Source organism: Lutra lutra, chromosome 5 (assembly GCF_902655055.1).
Source record: "Lutra lutra chromosome 5, mLutLut1.2, whole genome shotgun sequence".
Classification (NCBI taxonomy): Eukaryota; Metazoa; Chordata; class Mammalia; order Carnivora; family Mustelidae; genus Lutra; species Lutra lutra.
The window spans coordinates 136293376-136308511 of record NC_062282.1 but is presented as its reverse complement, the minus strand read 5'-3'; the positions used below and the strand labels follow the sequence as shown (position 1 = coordinate 136308511).

General features: G+C 45.1%; 1 protein-coding gene across 23 annotated transcripts in view; it reads right to left on the bottom strand.

Moving 5' to 3' along the window:
* The window catches only part of FAM193B (family with sequence similarity 193 member B), a 31799-nt gene extending 17976 nt beyond the window's left edge, over positions 1–13823 (bottom strand). For 9 of the 23 annotated variants that reach the window (XR_007127372.1, XR_007127375.1, XR_007127370.1 and 6 more), the window contains exon 1: positions 13506–13823. Coding sequence is in view for 11 of the 23 variants with exons in the window: in XM_047729352.1 (XP_047585308.1) it covers positions 13506–13715 (210 nt within the window). In the remaining 12 variants the exon portion in view is untranslated. Of the gene's footprint in view, positions 1–1354; positions 5199–7394; positions 7456–10138; positions 10333–11990; positions 12091–12427 lie in introns of those variants that run through there. The other 14 variants (XM_047729363.1, XM_047729360.1, XM_047729365.1 and 11 more) reach the window with 9 other exon arrangements.
* Between the last annotated feature and the right edge of the window lie 1313 nt (positions 13824–15136).

Genomic DNA, 15136 nt, shown 5'->3' with positions numbered 1-15136 from the left:
TGGGTTAGGCACTTTCTATACATAATTTTAGTCCTTGTAATAGCTCTGCAAACTAGGTGTTACTCCTTTTTCTTTTCTTTAAAGACGAAAGAACAGATTTTGAGAAGTTAAGTAACTTGCCCAAGGATATAGAGCTAGTGAGTGGCTGATTTAGGAGTTGAACTCCAGTTGACTTCAAAGCTCATGCTCAAATGCCCTGGTATCTCCAAATCTTGAAGGTTAAAGGAAAGTCCCCTTCCTTCTCTGGCATGTCTGGGAGAGGCCACAAATCTTGGGCTGTCTTTGCAGTCCACAGACCAATCCCCACCTGGGGGCTGGGAAGATCCTTTCAGTTAATGTTGAGTTTGAGAGAACATGTGGCTTTCCTGAAAGCTGCACAATTCCATTAGGAGCACAGCAGCATTTTGGAGGAGGGGTTTGCAGAGCTAATCAGAAAGCATTAATTCAACATAAAACTGAGTCGGAGAAAAGGTAAAGCAGACCCTGGTGCTTCTGAGAGGCAGTGAGGCATGATGAAAAGAACTTGGGCTTTGGGGGTCAGACTGACCTGCATTCTAATGCCTGACCAAGCACACATTAGCTGGGTGATCTTGAGCAAGTTATTTAACTTTCTGAACTCCAACTTCCTACCTACCTTGCAGAGTTGATGTGAGACTCAATGCATAAAAGGGGAAAGTGCCTAGCCCCACGCATGCTCAAAGAATAGCCCCAATACACAGTAATTATTATTTGGACTTTTCTTCCTTCTAGGACAAATGGCATAGAAATATAAGTCTATAGGTTTTTATGTCATATTGAGGGGTACTGATTGGGAGACTGATTACATTTAATGACCCAAATTAGTGGCTTTCCTATATTCTGCAGCTTTGGAAAGCTCCTATGCTCGCCTCTATACCACCAACACCACTGCTTCCAGGACTATTCTGCAACTTTGCAGAACCCTCTTTCTCTGACACTGGGGCTGGTCACGTCACTTTCTTTGGCCAATGGGATGTTAGCAAATTTGCTCCCAGCTTAAGCTTGAAAAGTATGTATGCATTTCTACTTGGTTCTTTGCATGGCTGGGCTTGATCACTCTTGCACCCCTGCCTGCCATGAGACATGACTGGGCTAGCTGCTGGAGTGATGTGAGAGATGTGTGGAGAAATCTGAGTCTTCCTTGCTGACTGGCCAGCGGATCAGGCACATGAGTGAGCCCAGCTGAGATCAGCCAAGCTGGCCCTGATCGACAGAAACACCCAGTCAACCCAGAGACTCATGAGAAATAATAAATGGTGCTGTTTTAAGCCATTAAGTTTTGGGGTGGTTTGTTACATGCAATAGTTATATTAACTGATATACCTTCCAAACTTACCCACTACTAGATAACAGGTGTTTGCAGAGGCCTAAGCAAAGGAATAAGGGAATCATCCTCATCCTACCAAGAAAATAAATGCCATCATCTTTCTCAAATAAAATCACCTTCTCACAATAAACTGGCATCAGGGTATCCTTAAATCTGTAATGTTACAATTACACTGACCTCGGTCTCTGGATTCTAGAAAAAGAAAGGAACCAAAGAGTAGTACCAGGAGCATAATGAAACATCTGGGGGAGAACACGGATATTGGAAAAAAGAGTAACAGAGAGAGAGAAATCTTAAGCGTGGAACCTATGTGAGACACTGCCTAAAAGGTTTCTGTCAAGGGAACATTTCAGTGGACAAGACAGCTGTTGAACTGCAGCTGTAAAAGGATATAGCTTCTAACCCACTGGTGGTATCTCATGGAAGGGTGGGAGATTGATGGAGAAGGACGGTACTTGGAGAAGTCAGGCAAAGGGGGCGTTTTTGAGAAGTGTCCCAGGAAACTTTTCATAGTTGTAAGATGCCATAGCAACTCCAGAGGGAGGAGGTGAGGCCAACACCCAAGTCCCTTTCCCTGTGCTAATGGTGACCACAGTCTTAAGGAAAACACCAGGATGTGTAGTTTTACTACAGTAGAGTTTCATTTCATTTGGGTATTAGGTTCTAAAGTTACTACATAGGAGGAAAATCTTGTCTGAGTAAAATTATTCTGAAATTCTTTGTATAGCCTGTGATGTAAAGTATATATAGTCTGGGCACAAACAAGATAACAACTGTAAAACACATATGGCAATGTTCAATAAGTGGGGTTTTTTTTTCCTCTTTTAAAAGCATATACAGAATTCTTACAAGTTAAATGTGTGATCAGTGTGACTGTACCTAGTGCCAAAGTACTTGTGGGAGGCACTGGACGCAGGGGAATTAAAACTGGCTTTGGCACTTATCTTGGGTCTCCACCACTTACCAGCTGTAGGATGTTGGGCAAGTTCTAGTCTCTGTCTCTTCATCTGTAAAATGGGATTAAGTCCTAACTTGTATGGTTGGCTGTGAACATTGAATGGACAAAGCACCTAGTCCAGTACCAGGCCCATTAATACACTGCCTCAACATTGGATACTAATTAAGAATATGATGGGAGTGATGGGAAACACTTAAATTCAGGACCAGGCTTGAAAAATATAGAAAATACAGTCACAGTATTTTATAAGAATGCAAGCATCTTTCATGTGGAATGAATTTAAGGTGACTTAGACATCTTAATCTCCGTCCTCTACCCCACAGTCATTCTTTAAGTTCCCCAAATATTCTCTATATTCTCCTACCCCTACCTCATGCCTTTGCTGGGGATCCTCTGCTTCAAACTCCCTTCCTTCCCAACTTTACCAGTAAGTAGCTAGGCAGGGCTTAAACCCAACCCCATCGAAGCCTTCCCAGAGAGTCCTTCTTGTAATTCCTCTCCCCTCCCCATATCTGCATAGCACATTATGCCTTGCTTACAGAATCTGTGCCTTCTACTTCATTTCTTTACCTGTCCTTTCCTGTCCCTTCTATTTATGTTGCACTCCTAGAGGGCAAGTATCAGGTCTGATTCTTGTCTGGATCTCTCACTGTAGCACAGGGCCTGGGCTCAGCTAGGCACATAATGGCTAAATCAGATTTGTTAAGTATCACTATGGCAATATACCTTAGCAAGACACTGCTTGAAATTTTGAAATTTTTGCTTCTCAGAGAGAGAAAGGCCATCTCCCTATCCTCGACCTTCACCTGAATGGTTCCAATCTCAAGCATGGAAGAGTGGAAGATCACATTCCCTGGGGATTACGAGATGGCCTCATTCATGGAAATAATGTGGCTCTTCCTAGAGCCAAACTGGTCCACATAATAAATGAGGTTAGCCATCAATGGAAATAAATTTACAGGACAAGCTGTCTTTCCAGTTAAAAGAAAAAAACACCAGGCCTGGCAAGCTAATTAGGTCCTAACTGAAGCAGGGATGATACCATCTCACACTGCATAAGGTTGCCCAGAGAATTAAGTGACATTAGAGATGCAAAGGTTAGCCAGGGATTCCATGCAATAGACACTCAATCTATTACTTTGGCCCTCCGACCATTCTGTTCTTAATAAAAAGCTACAATGGAATCTAGTTACTCACGGTCCTGAGTTTGATATACCTGAGTTTTTCCTTCTGGGCCAGGCAATTCTTGGGGCTACCCCCAAAGCTGTTTTAGCCCTAAGCCTTGGTGCCTGCCCCCAAATACAATGCCTGGTGGGGCCTGGGGACTTTTTTCTCTGACATTTTCTTTTTCTTCTGCCACAGAATGGTGAGAATCCTGAAACTGGAGATGTTATATGCAGCCCGTACTACCAGTGTTTCTGCAAATTTTTCCTTTGGCAGAGAAAAGCTCTTGGTTCAGAATTCCCTTTGAATGCAATCTCCTGCCATTTTTCAAATTCCTGGCAATCATGATCCCTTATGCCTCAAAGTCAACTCAGGCTTTCAACTAGCTGTTCTCAAGCTGCATTTTTAACATCAGGCACAGTATTCCCACACAAGAGCATGAACAATAAATAGTTATCAAATGAATGAAACGCCCAACCATTTTTCCTCATCACAGAGCCCAGGGAACTGATCCTTAAACCCAACAGCCCTGGGCGGAAATTACTCCTTCTCATGCAGTTTAAATTTCAGAGCCTCTCCAGATAAACTTTTAGTTCTAGGTAAAAAATGGGGGGGGGGGGGGGGAGCAAGGGAAGATTCTAGGGGTTTTCTACATTTGGGATCTGCTCAAAAAATCTCCAACATTAAATTCTGCTTCACTCCAGGCAAAACCAGCACCTCTGAGAGTGTGGGGTTACTCATACAAGGGATCCATGTTTTAGCACGCACATCCCCAGGGCAGTCAAGGAGCCAGGTGAACCCTACACTGTGGCCACTCCCAGCCCAGGGGGGTGGCGTGTCCAGTCATTACAATCATTATTTCTGCTCCCTCTCTTGACCAGGCCCCAAACTTTTCTGTCTTGGCCTGAGAAACATTATGCTGTGATAGTCTAGATTTTCCTGGAGAAGAGTAGTTAAAATCAAAGGAAAAGGAAGCCAATTTTTCTCACTGAACATCATTTTTACTTGAAAGAATGACTGGCAAGCGGGTTATTCAGACTTGGAAACTGCCAGTCATTTTCTCAAAAAATGAACAAAATGAGCCTGTCACTTCAAGGAAAACAAACTTTTCATTTGTGGCCAATGACAAAATTCAAGCTTTCAGGCAAAGATCAGAATTTTGGGAATTTGGATATTAGAATTTTGTATCCATCATCATGAACTTAACAGCTTCCCAATACTTAAAGACTTTTCTGGTAAAAATGACAGTGATATTAACAAATATAGTCTTTTGACACTGTAAAATGAAATGGAAAAACATTTGGAAGAGCCGCATAACTCAGTGAGCCTATTTTCCAAATGAGCAAAAAGCATGATGTTTTAGAATCATGCACTGGTAAAAAAAAAAAAAAATCCATTCAAGGTGCTAGACAAACCGACAAATTTCAATGTAAATGAGTATAAAGACTTCATTGATATGGTCTCAGATTCTATATTGCAAAGATCAGCAATCACCTGAAAAGACCATTAAAATACTCCTTCCATTTCCAACTACATTATCTATTTGGGGCTAGATTTTTAAAATATACTTCAAAACAATGTACTGCAACAGATGAGATACGAAACATATATGAGCATCAGCTTCTTTATTAAGCCAGACAAAGAAATTTGCAAAAATGAAAATGAGACCATTCTTCTATTTTTTTTTGGAAAATGTATTTTTCATTAAAAAAATATTCATGTTAACATGATAGGGTTACTATTGTTATTCTTAAAAAAATTAGTTAAAATATTTTTAAACTTTCTCAGTTTTAATACTTAATTTGGTAAGTATCAATAGATAAAACCAACAAAAGAAACTCCTTTTGGGTCCTCGGTAATTTTTAGGAGTGTAAAAGGGCCTCAGACCAAACAGTTTGAGAACTGCTAATGTAAAGCCTCTAAAGGCTCCTGTCATCTGGCGGGTGCACATTTAGCAACAGTCACTATGAAGAATGATAGCGTTTCTGGCACATCTGGATAGCTCTTTGGGGCATGAATAAATTTTCCATTTCACCTTTCTGTCCACAATTTGGGAATTGCTGGGGAATAATCCAGGTCACCAGAACAGGCAGCTATCAAGGTCTGCTCTGAAGGTGAATCTAATATCCAGCACTAAACCTGCTCTCATTCCTCTCATGGAGTTCTTTTAACCCCAAGTTTGTGTACATTTGCAGAGGATTCCCCCAAGACGTATGCTGTATCTAACCAGTAGCCCTGCAATAGCTTCCAAATTCTATTCTGAAATGATCCCATTAGAGCACTCTATTCCCAAGGCACCCAACTCCAAGAGCCTCCCTGTCACTAAGGCAGACAGAGGACAACAGAAGCAGCCAAAATTTCCTTCTAGAAGCAGAGAAAAATGACTAATCCCTAGCCTAGCAAAGCTCATCAGCCCAGTCATTGCCACTTACTTTTCCATTCACCCATTCCTTCCCTCATTCAATAAACATACTCAGAGCCCATTCTCCTTGTGCTAGGTGCTGGGAAACATCAAATGATACAGAATCCCTGCCTAAGAACACATGCTTAAACCAGGCAGGTTCTTGCATGGGGTTGTCAATACTCCCAAACGCCCAGATGCTTCATTTTGGAGAATCAGGCAGGAACACAAATTACAATGACACCCAATTAAAACTAACGTAACAAAGTAATATACAAACGAAAACAACCATCCAACCAGGACACTAGGCTTCTCTAGTTTATGTAAGCTTATTATGTGCCTTCTCACATACTTATCCAGTTTGAGGAACTCCTTCCTTTAGCTCCTCTTTCCTAGCCTGGTCTCTCTTTAATCTCCTGGCTCCTTTCTGGTTGTGCTCACTACCATGACACCTTCTGGCCCCTGCGTTTCATGTCTTGGCCCCAGGTGACCTCTCCGTGTTTCACTTCCATGTGCAACCCCCCACAATCTCAGGTTCCATTCATACTGCTCCTCCCATACACCTTGCCCTGCAAGCCTCAGTATCTCAGTTCTACTCCTAAGCAAATTTGTACTCATGCCCAAAGATCTTGGTCAAAGGTTAATGCAGTTTTTGCTGGACCAGGCTAAGGAGAAATAGTTCTTTTACTATAGCACCTATTATAATGTGCCACAGACATATTCTGTCTGCGTCAAACCCCTGGAGGAATGAGAACTCTTTGGGGGCAGGGAGTGCATCCTGGTCATTTAAGTGTGCCCAAGAACCTAGGCCTGGAGTGGACTGGACACATAGTAGACATTGACTGAATAAATGAACAAAGGCTTAAAGCCCACCTGGCTGCATTTCAGTTGCTCTACACAAAGGACAGACTCTAAAGACACAGCTGAATTAGTCCTTTCCTGGGTATGCTATTCTAACAGCATAGCTGTCACTCTGGGTCACTGATAAAAGGGTATCAGTGCTAAAGTTAATTCTTAAGGAGGTCATATAACTGTACCATAATGCCCTGGAGCTTTCACCCGAACTCCCACTCAGGCTGTTGGCTCAGTTCCTTCCTGAAAGAACAGCTGTTTTACACCAGCTGGTTTGTGGAGAATCCTCTCTGGTTGTACAAGCTCAGTCAAGGATAGGGCAGCGAGTCTCTCTGACCCGTGGCCTCCCCCCCGCCCCCCAGGCTGGCTCACCTGTTGAACCTGCTTCCTGGGTGCAATCAGCCACCGGAAGGTGTAAACTACTATTATTAACCTAGAATTTCAGGCAAACCATATTACCTACTCTGTCACCCCAGTACAGATTTCTTATGGGTGGAAGAGTATGAACTTTGGAGACAGACTGTTGCAAGTTCAAATCCCAGTTCTGCCATTTCAGTATGATCTTGAATTATTACTCAATTTCTTTGAGCCTCAATTTCCTCATTTATGAAATGAGAATAAAACCATACTTCACAAAGTTGTGAGGACAGAAGGAAATAAATTATGTAAAGTACCTGGCCTGGGCCTGGCACACAGTAGGTGCTCAATACCCGTTAGTTTCTTTCCTCTTCTGTCCTGGAAGAAATGACAGGGAAACTTACTAAGTGAGACTTGCCCAATCCAAAGTTATTACTTGAAGCACAGGACAGAGGACTAGACAGGTGACCTTCAAGGCCCCTTTGTACCCTCCCATCCACAATTCTGGCTACAACTTCCTAGTAAGACCCTTCTGTATTTTAGGGCCCTTCTTTTTGCCTCAGTTTCCCTTTATCACTATTCAGAGTAGATGAAGAGGTCTATTCATTTCAGAATGGAGGGGGAACCACAAAGGGAGCTGGAGAGCTGAGAGCCTTGAGGAGGGTCTAAAGGGAGATGGTCTAGGACTGTAGCATGTTCATCCACCTACAGGTTGAAGGATGAGGGGGGAACCATGGGGACAGAACCAAAGGGTGCAAACACAGGGCCTTTCCTGAGATGTAAGACCTCCTCTCCTCAGTCCTTTTCTGCTCTGCACATCCTGCCAGGAAGAATCATTAACCATTGCTTTCCCTAATATCTGTTTCTCTCCTCAAATACATAAAGCACTTACATCTTCACTCATGCTTTTCCCTCTGCCTCTTCCTTGCACAATTTGAGTGTTACCTCCTCCTAAGTCCACAGGCAGAATAAACTGTGCTTTGCTGTGGAATGTCCTAACATTTCTTACGTATCTCTTGAATAGAGCTTATCATCTATGTATCCGTTTTTGAAATCTGTCTTCTCCAGAACACTAAGACACTGAAGGGCAGGACCTGTGCCTCATGACTTACTGCATCCCAATTGTTCAGCAGAGATGGCAGCACCAAATGGGCATGGGTAAGTGTTTGGACACACAAAGGAAGATAAGCAGTTGCAGAATATCTTCATGCAAATATTCCAACAAATGGAAAACTGGGGAAACTCTTGTTTTGTTTTTAAAACTAAGGCTGTTTCTATTCCTGCTTATGGAAAAGCTCCCCTCTCTGGGAAGCCCCATTCTTTGAAAAACATCCTAGGCTTCCGCAAAGCTTCCCCATGCCGCCCTCAACTCAGCATTTCCCAGACCCAGCCACACAACAGAATCACTTTGGGAGGTTTAGCAACCACAGATTCCTGGGCTCCAGACCTAGAGACTCTGATTCTGTAGGTCTGGGACAGGGTCCAGCAAAGTACCGGGGATGGATGATTAGTTAGGTTGGGGTGAGGGAGAGTAGAATCAAGCAATCACAGCCGCTTCTTGTGCTGAGATGGCTTCCTCTCATGCTCTCAACGAATTTACCCAAGAACATCATGTTCACTTTCTTATTTAGAAGCTTCCACTGATTCTTCACTGCCTGCAGCATAAAGCCCAAACTTCTTGGTGTGGTTTTGTAGAACCCTGCTAACCTCTCCAGCCTGACTGCATGCTACTCTGCCTGAGTTGGGCAGTTCTCACCTCTGGGTCTTTTTTTGTTTAGATATTTTCTCCCACCATCCCTTCTAAAGGAACTGCTACTCAACCTTGAAACATTAGTTCTGAGAAGCCTTCTCTAGACTATTATTTCTGTGCATCTCCCATACCAAGTATCTATAATAATCATGACTGCCACTTGTACTAAGTGCTTGACATACGGTACTTGCTGCCCTAAAGGGAACCTGGCATCACTGTCACACATGTGAGAAAACAAACTAAAAAGGCTAAAACTCTTCCAAAGGCCATGTACTAGGATCTAAGACTTGAACCTTCACTCAGAGGAAGTGATGCTCTTCTAGCCTAACTACAATTAATATATACACGTGGGCAGGGACTGATTCACCTTTGCATCCCCAGCTAGCCCAGGGCCTGGCACAGATCAGGTGTCCATTAGTGTCTGCAGAATAAATTAACACCAGGTCAGGTGAGAGGGAGACTGGGTGTGGTGTGTGTGTAATGGGCCTAAATGAATGAATGATGGCCAGCCTGGCCCAGCAGTAGAGGCTGGTAAGAACAAAGTGGAAGAAACCTCACTTTTACTTCTTTTATTATACTTTGGTTTAACAGCCACTTATAGAGCACATAAGGACCATGTACAATAAATACCCCACAAATAAATTAAAACATAGCCCTTGCTCTCAAAATTTCTAGGTTCAGGATATAAAGGTGTCAGGATATTAATAGGCTATTTAATACCAGATATTAAGTTTATAGATCTGGGACATTTTAAGAAAATTAAAAATAAAAACTTTAAAAAAAAATAAAAACTTTTTAAGGAATTTAAAAATTAAACAATCTTAGCAAGTAAAGGCCTTTTAGCATTTCTACTTTAGAGAATCTCTACTGGCTTACAGAGAAGAACCAGAGGTGGCAGGGTTTCCCCACCCCCCCACCGCCCATATCATTACCTACTACTTGCAATGAAAGTGTCTAGACTGGGTTTGCAGTGATTTTGAGAGAGGTCCCTAGTTAGAGGAACTATCTTATTCATCTGTGTACCCAAAATAAAGGTCATAATGCTTGCTGAGTGGATTAAACATAATGAGATGATTTCAATAAAGATACTGACTGATCCTCTGCTCCAGTCTCTTTGAGGCAGCAGGTTTAACTCTGAGCAGTGGGGAACCAGGTCTCTAGAGTCTCTTTAAACTCTCTTTAAACTGGGCTGGGCAGGTCTCAGCAGCTGCTGTAGAGAGATGAGAGATGGGAAGGGCAAGATGAGCTCAACCAGCTCCAACTGCTGGTTTACAGTCTGGCAAGTCTCCTGAGGGTTTACTGAGTATGCACCTGGACTGCAGGCTGAGTGGTCCAAGAGAGGCCAAAAGACAGACAGCAGAACTGGCAGGTGAGAACACTCAGGCTCTGGATGGCCATCTGGCACAGTTCCAACAATCTCTGACTCCTGCTCTTGCCTCAGGAGCCTCGATGTACTTGGTGCTACGTGGTTTGCTCCACATTCTCTTATGACATTGCTGATGAGGCTTAGAAGAGGAAAAAACATGCCCAGAGTCACAAAGTTAGAGACTGAACTTGGGAGTTCACCACAAGTCTGGAATACTAAACACTATTTCTCACTACTGCCTTATTCAGCTGCTTTGTAAGTTGTTTTTCTTTCTTTTTTTCTTTTTTTTTTCCTTTGTTAATAAGGTAGTAACTGTTTTAGTCTTATTTAGTAAATGAGGATATAGATTGTTTAAGTAAACAGATCAATGCAGTTTAGTGACCTCAAACAACTGGAAGGGCTTTTGGGATCCCAAATAGGCCAGCTTAAGGTTCTGCATTTAAATGTGAACAAGTTATGCAAATGAGCAAAGGGGACAGGATAGAACCAGAGTGGCCTTCAAACCTGAACTCAGGAATCCTGGCTCTTCAGCCTAACTCAATTACTGTATACGTGTTCCCTGGACCATGAGCCCTTTGTGGGCAGGGACCACATCTGATTCACTTCTGCATTCCCAGCTAACCCAGGGCCTGGCACAGATCAGGTGTCCTTCTTATTACGGGCAGACACTATTCAGAGACTGCAGATCACTGTCTTACAGAAATGTGGGCCCAGCAACACCAGATTTTTAGAGTTTTAAGAAATGGCACAAATCCATTTTGTAGGAATCTTATGGTTTTTAAAAAAATGGCTTAAATTAAAATAAAAATAAAACAATGTGTGACATGGGGCTTCAGAACCTGTCTGAGGACTACAAGTGGTCCTATGTGCTGTCTTTGGCTTCAGTTTGGCATGCAACACAGAGTTTCACCTTACGTGCCCACTCTGTGTACACTGAGAATTTTAAGAGACCCCAACCCTTTCAGCAGGTGCTTTTCACCAGGGCACAAAAGCCTGCTTCTGGATTAAGAAACCCCCTCCCCAGCAAAAAAGTGAGGTACAATCAGAAGAGAGTTCGTCAGTTTGTTTCACCTCTTTGTGGCTATAGTATATTTTTAAAAAAGGCCTTGTTAAACCCTGCACAGTACACAAAAGAGTATCCTTTTTTGGAGGGGCAGAAGGCACCTGAGACCTATAGTGGGAGTTATATGAGCAAATGTTTTCTTGCTCTGAGTTTCTGTTTCTTCATCTGAAAAATGGGGAAATAGTATTTATACCTTTCAGTTCATTCATTAAACATCTGTTAACCACAGGCATAGGGGTACAAGAGTGACTGACGTGGTTCCTGCACTCTCAGAGTTTATGCAGCAAAAGCAGACCAATAATTAAACCAATAGTTAACTCATCACAACTGTATTAAATACTGAGAAAAGAACAGGGGTGGCAGGAAGATTAGAAGTATGGTATATAAAGCATCTGGCACTAATAAATTAATGAACTGGCAGGTCAAGCAGTGGAGCAGATAATGAAGCTTACAATTCTTAGGAAAGCTGTGTCCTAAATAAAAACTAAATAGTTAAGCCATTATCCAAAATTCTGGCCATGAACACTATAACTTAGCTAAGTGGAAGGGGACCTTAAAGTGCTGCTGGTGAGTGAGGAGGAGAGAAGACAACAGCTCCCCTGGCTCTCCCTACCTTAATGCTCCCCTTTTGGATAATAGCATTCCCAGAGTGGCCCAGAGAAGAGAAAGAGGAAAGCTAGAGGGGGAAGCAGGTTCAGGGTCTAAAGTTAGACCAGGCAAGGGTGGGGTCCAACCTGGGGAGCTGATTCCCAGGGTAGGGGCTCAGGGTGAAGGTGGGCCTTCTGACACTCAATAAGTGGTGACATTTTCATTAATTAAAAATCTTATTGTGATCTGAAACACAAAGGATACCAGCATCAAAACTGGGTTACAATAAACACAGGTCCTCAACGGATTCATTCTCTCTCATTCACCTAGTTATTTCTACTCGGTGTCAGCAAGGCCCAGGGCTAGGCATGGAGGATAAGAGATAGATGACATAGTCCGTGCCCCTGTGGAGTTCACAGTGCAGTGCAGGGAACAGATACATCAACAGAATGTCTCCATGAAGAATGGGGAGTGCTACCAAAGGAGGCACAAGGGGCTATGGGCACAAAGGGGGCACCTGATGCAATTGGGAAGGCAGGGAAGGCTTTCTGGGAATGGTTCCCCAAATGGCATCCCCACTCACATGCACAATTCCAGAGATTCTACTAGAAGGCTGTCAAGAGCCATGCCTTCTGGCTGCACCAGCCTCCCAGAGTCCCCTGCTGCCCGATGCAGTGTCTGCAGAGCCAAACGCATCTTCCGCCACGCCTCATCCTCATCCGGCGCTGCATCCGACCCTCCAAGACTCCTGCAGGAGCCTGCCTTCCTTGGCAGGCTCAGCCAAAAGACCAACTCAAAACTCTTTCGTCAGAGCAAGCTTAGGGCGAGCCACCCAGCCCCAGGTGCCACAACCCTCCCAGAGCAACTGTGGCTCATGCCACCCCGGGCTCTCAGGAACACTGGCAGGGTACCTCCCATTATCTCCTTTGCTCAAAAGAAAGTGACCTTCTTCCAGGTGGCAAGCTGGAAGCTTTGCTGAGTCCTGCTACTGCTCACTCTTAGCAGGATTCACCAAAGCCGGGGATCTGAGGGTTGGGGTAGGCCACCTTGTGGGGTCAGAGGTAGAGAGGGAAGAAAGGGCAGGCTTTGCTAGTTTATGCTTCAGCGCAGGAGCCCCACCAAATAGTCTTCTGGGCGGCCTGGCTGGCTGCTCCAACTGCTCGGCTGGGCAGGGCGAAGCGGGAGGCCACTGGAGACATATGCTGGGGGCACACAGCTGCTCAGGGGGCGGTGGCTGCAGGCAGTGAGGGGAAAGGGTGGGGCCGCTCCCGGGGTGGGGAGAGGGAAGAGGCTGCAGCCTTCTAGGGCACAGCGCCCCAGCCTGTGGGTAGATGGGGGAGCAGGTGGGCCCAGGGGGAGGTGAAGGGCAGAGAGCTGAGCTGTGGCCTCAGGAGCAGAGCCCAGTCCCAGTGTGGATATACGACCAGAAGGTTTAAGCCCTTGCTCCAGCCCGGAGGCGGCGGGAGAGGGCAGGCAGCTCTGGTCACAGGACAGGACGGACCACGCTTCGGCTTGGAGAAGGGTCCAGCCTCCACTCCCGCCTCAGGGGAGATAGCCTCAGCCCCAGCCAGTGGAGGATGGTCCATCCCCAAGCTCACCCCGGCCCCGCTCCCGGGAGGTGAAAGTGCCGGAGCAGCCGGACTCCCCTAGCTCGCTCCTACCTGCGGTCCGGGCGCCAACTTGGGCTCGTCCTCCTCCCTGGGGCCGTCGCAGTCCGGTTCCACGGGAGCCTCCGAGGGCCCTGCACCCGCTCCCGCTTCCAGGCTCGGCGGCGGCGGGGGCTCGGGAGCCTGGGGCTTCTGCTGCCCCGCGGCCCGCATCCGCTCGCGCCGGCCCGCGCCGCCGCTCGGCCTGCTCCGCCTCCGAGTCATGCTGCTGCTCGCGCCGCTCCCTCGCTCCACTCGCGCCGCCGCCACTGCCACCGCCGCCGCTCCCCTCGCAGGACAACAGCCAATATGGCGGCGCCCGGCTCCCCACTCTGCTGCTGCCAGCAGGTCATAGGGCGCGGCGTCCGCGCCGCCGCACTAGCCCCCGAGGCTGCCTGCGCCATTTTGAATGAGGTCACCTGAGTTCTGCGAGTGTGAGAACCTGGTGCGACCTGCGCCCGGGAAGGGTGGTCGCTGTGGTAACCATGCTGCCCGGCCCTGGGCGCTTAATAATTGTTAAGTGGATGAATGAATGAATGAATTTCTAGAGTACTTTCACACCCACCATCCGACTCCTCGCGAGTCAGGTACGGTCGTTCCATTTTGCAGGGGAGAAAATCAAGGCTTACAGAAGGCGAAGCGGGGACTCAACATCAGCAAGCCAAAACTCAACGTCTCGTGGACGGCAGGAGGTGAAAGAGATGAAGTAATGGTCTAGGTCTTTATTTGCAACGTATGGTCGACTGGGGAGTCTAGCGTTCTGTGCTTGGGACAGCAGAGCTCAGACTCCGCTCCTGCCCCAGTCTGGTGGAGAAAGTGGACCGTTAAATACACGGTTACAACCAGTGTGATAAAGATGAGATGACTGGGGCAAATACTAGGTCAGCATTTCCGCAAAAATTGTATGTACAGGAAAGGATTTTGAGTGGTACACAAAGGAACATTTAAAAAATGTGATAATTACGTATTTAATTGTTAAAATGAGTATCCCCCTCTCTTTTTTTGAATATAGGAGACATGCACATGGTACAAATTTTAGAAAAAGTTTTGAGCGCAATCTCTCATACCAGGACCATTGGTACCCTGAAACTATATGGCTATTATATGTACAGTTGCTATTGATATCATCAACAGGGCAGAATTATGACATTAGCCTAATTAATGGGAACAAGGGCTATTTTGAGAGGAAGGGCTACATGGCCCTGGAGCTTTCCTTAACTAGCAAGAACGTAAATGAAAAATACTTTATCTCTTTTTAGGGATTAGTGCCATCATCAAAGATTTAAAGAATTCAGAGTGATCTTGCTACATGAACATTACTTCTTAGTTTGGCCAGGATAGAAGGTAGATAGTATTTTTTCCCATTTATTTTTATTGTGTTAAAATGTGCCTAACATAAAACTTAAAGACCTTAACCATTTTTAAGCGTATAGTTCAGTGGCATTAAGTACATTCTCGTCGGGTGCAACCATTACTGCCATCCCTCTCCAGAGCTCTTTTCATCTCGCAAAACTGAAACTCCGTACTGATTAAATAACTCCTCATTCTCCTTTCCCACAGCCACTGGCAACCACCATTCTACTTAAAAAAACAAAAACAACAACAAAAAACAAAAAATGAAACAACCCAAACAAAACCCAACCTCT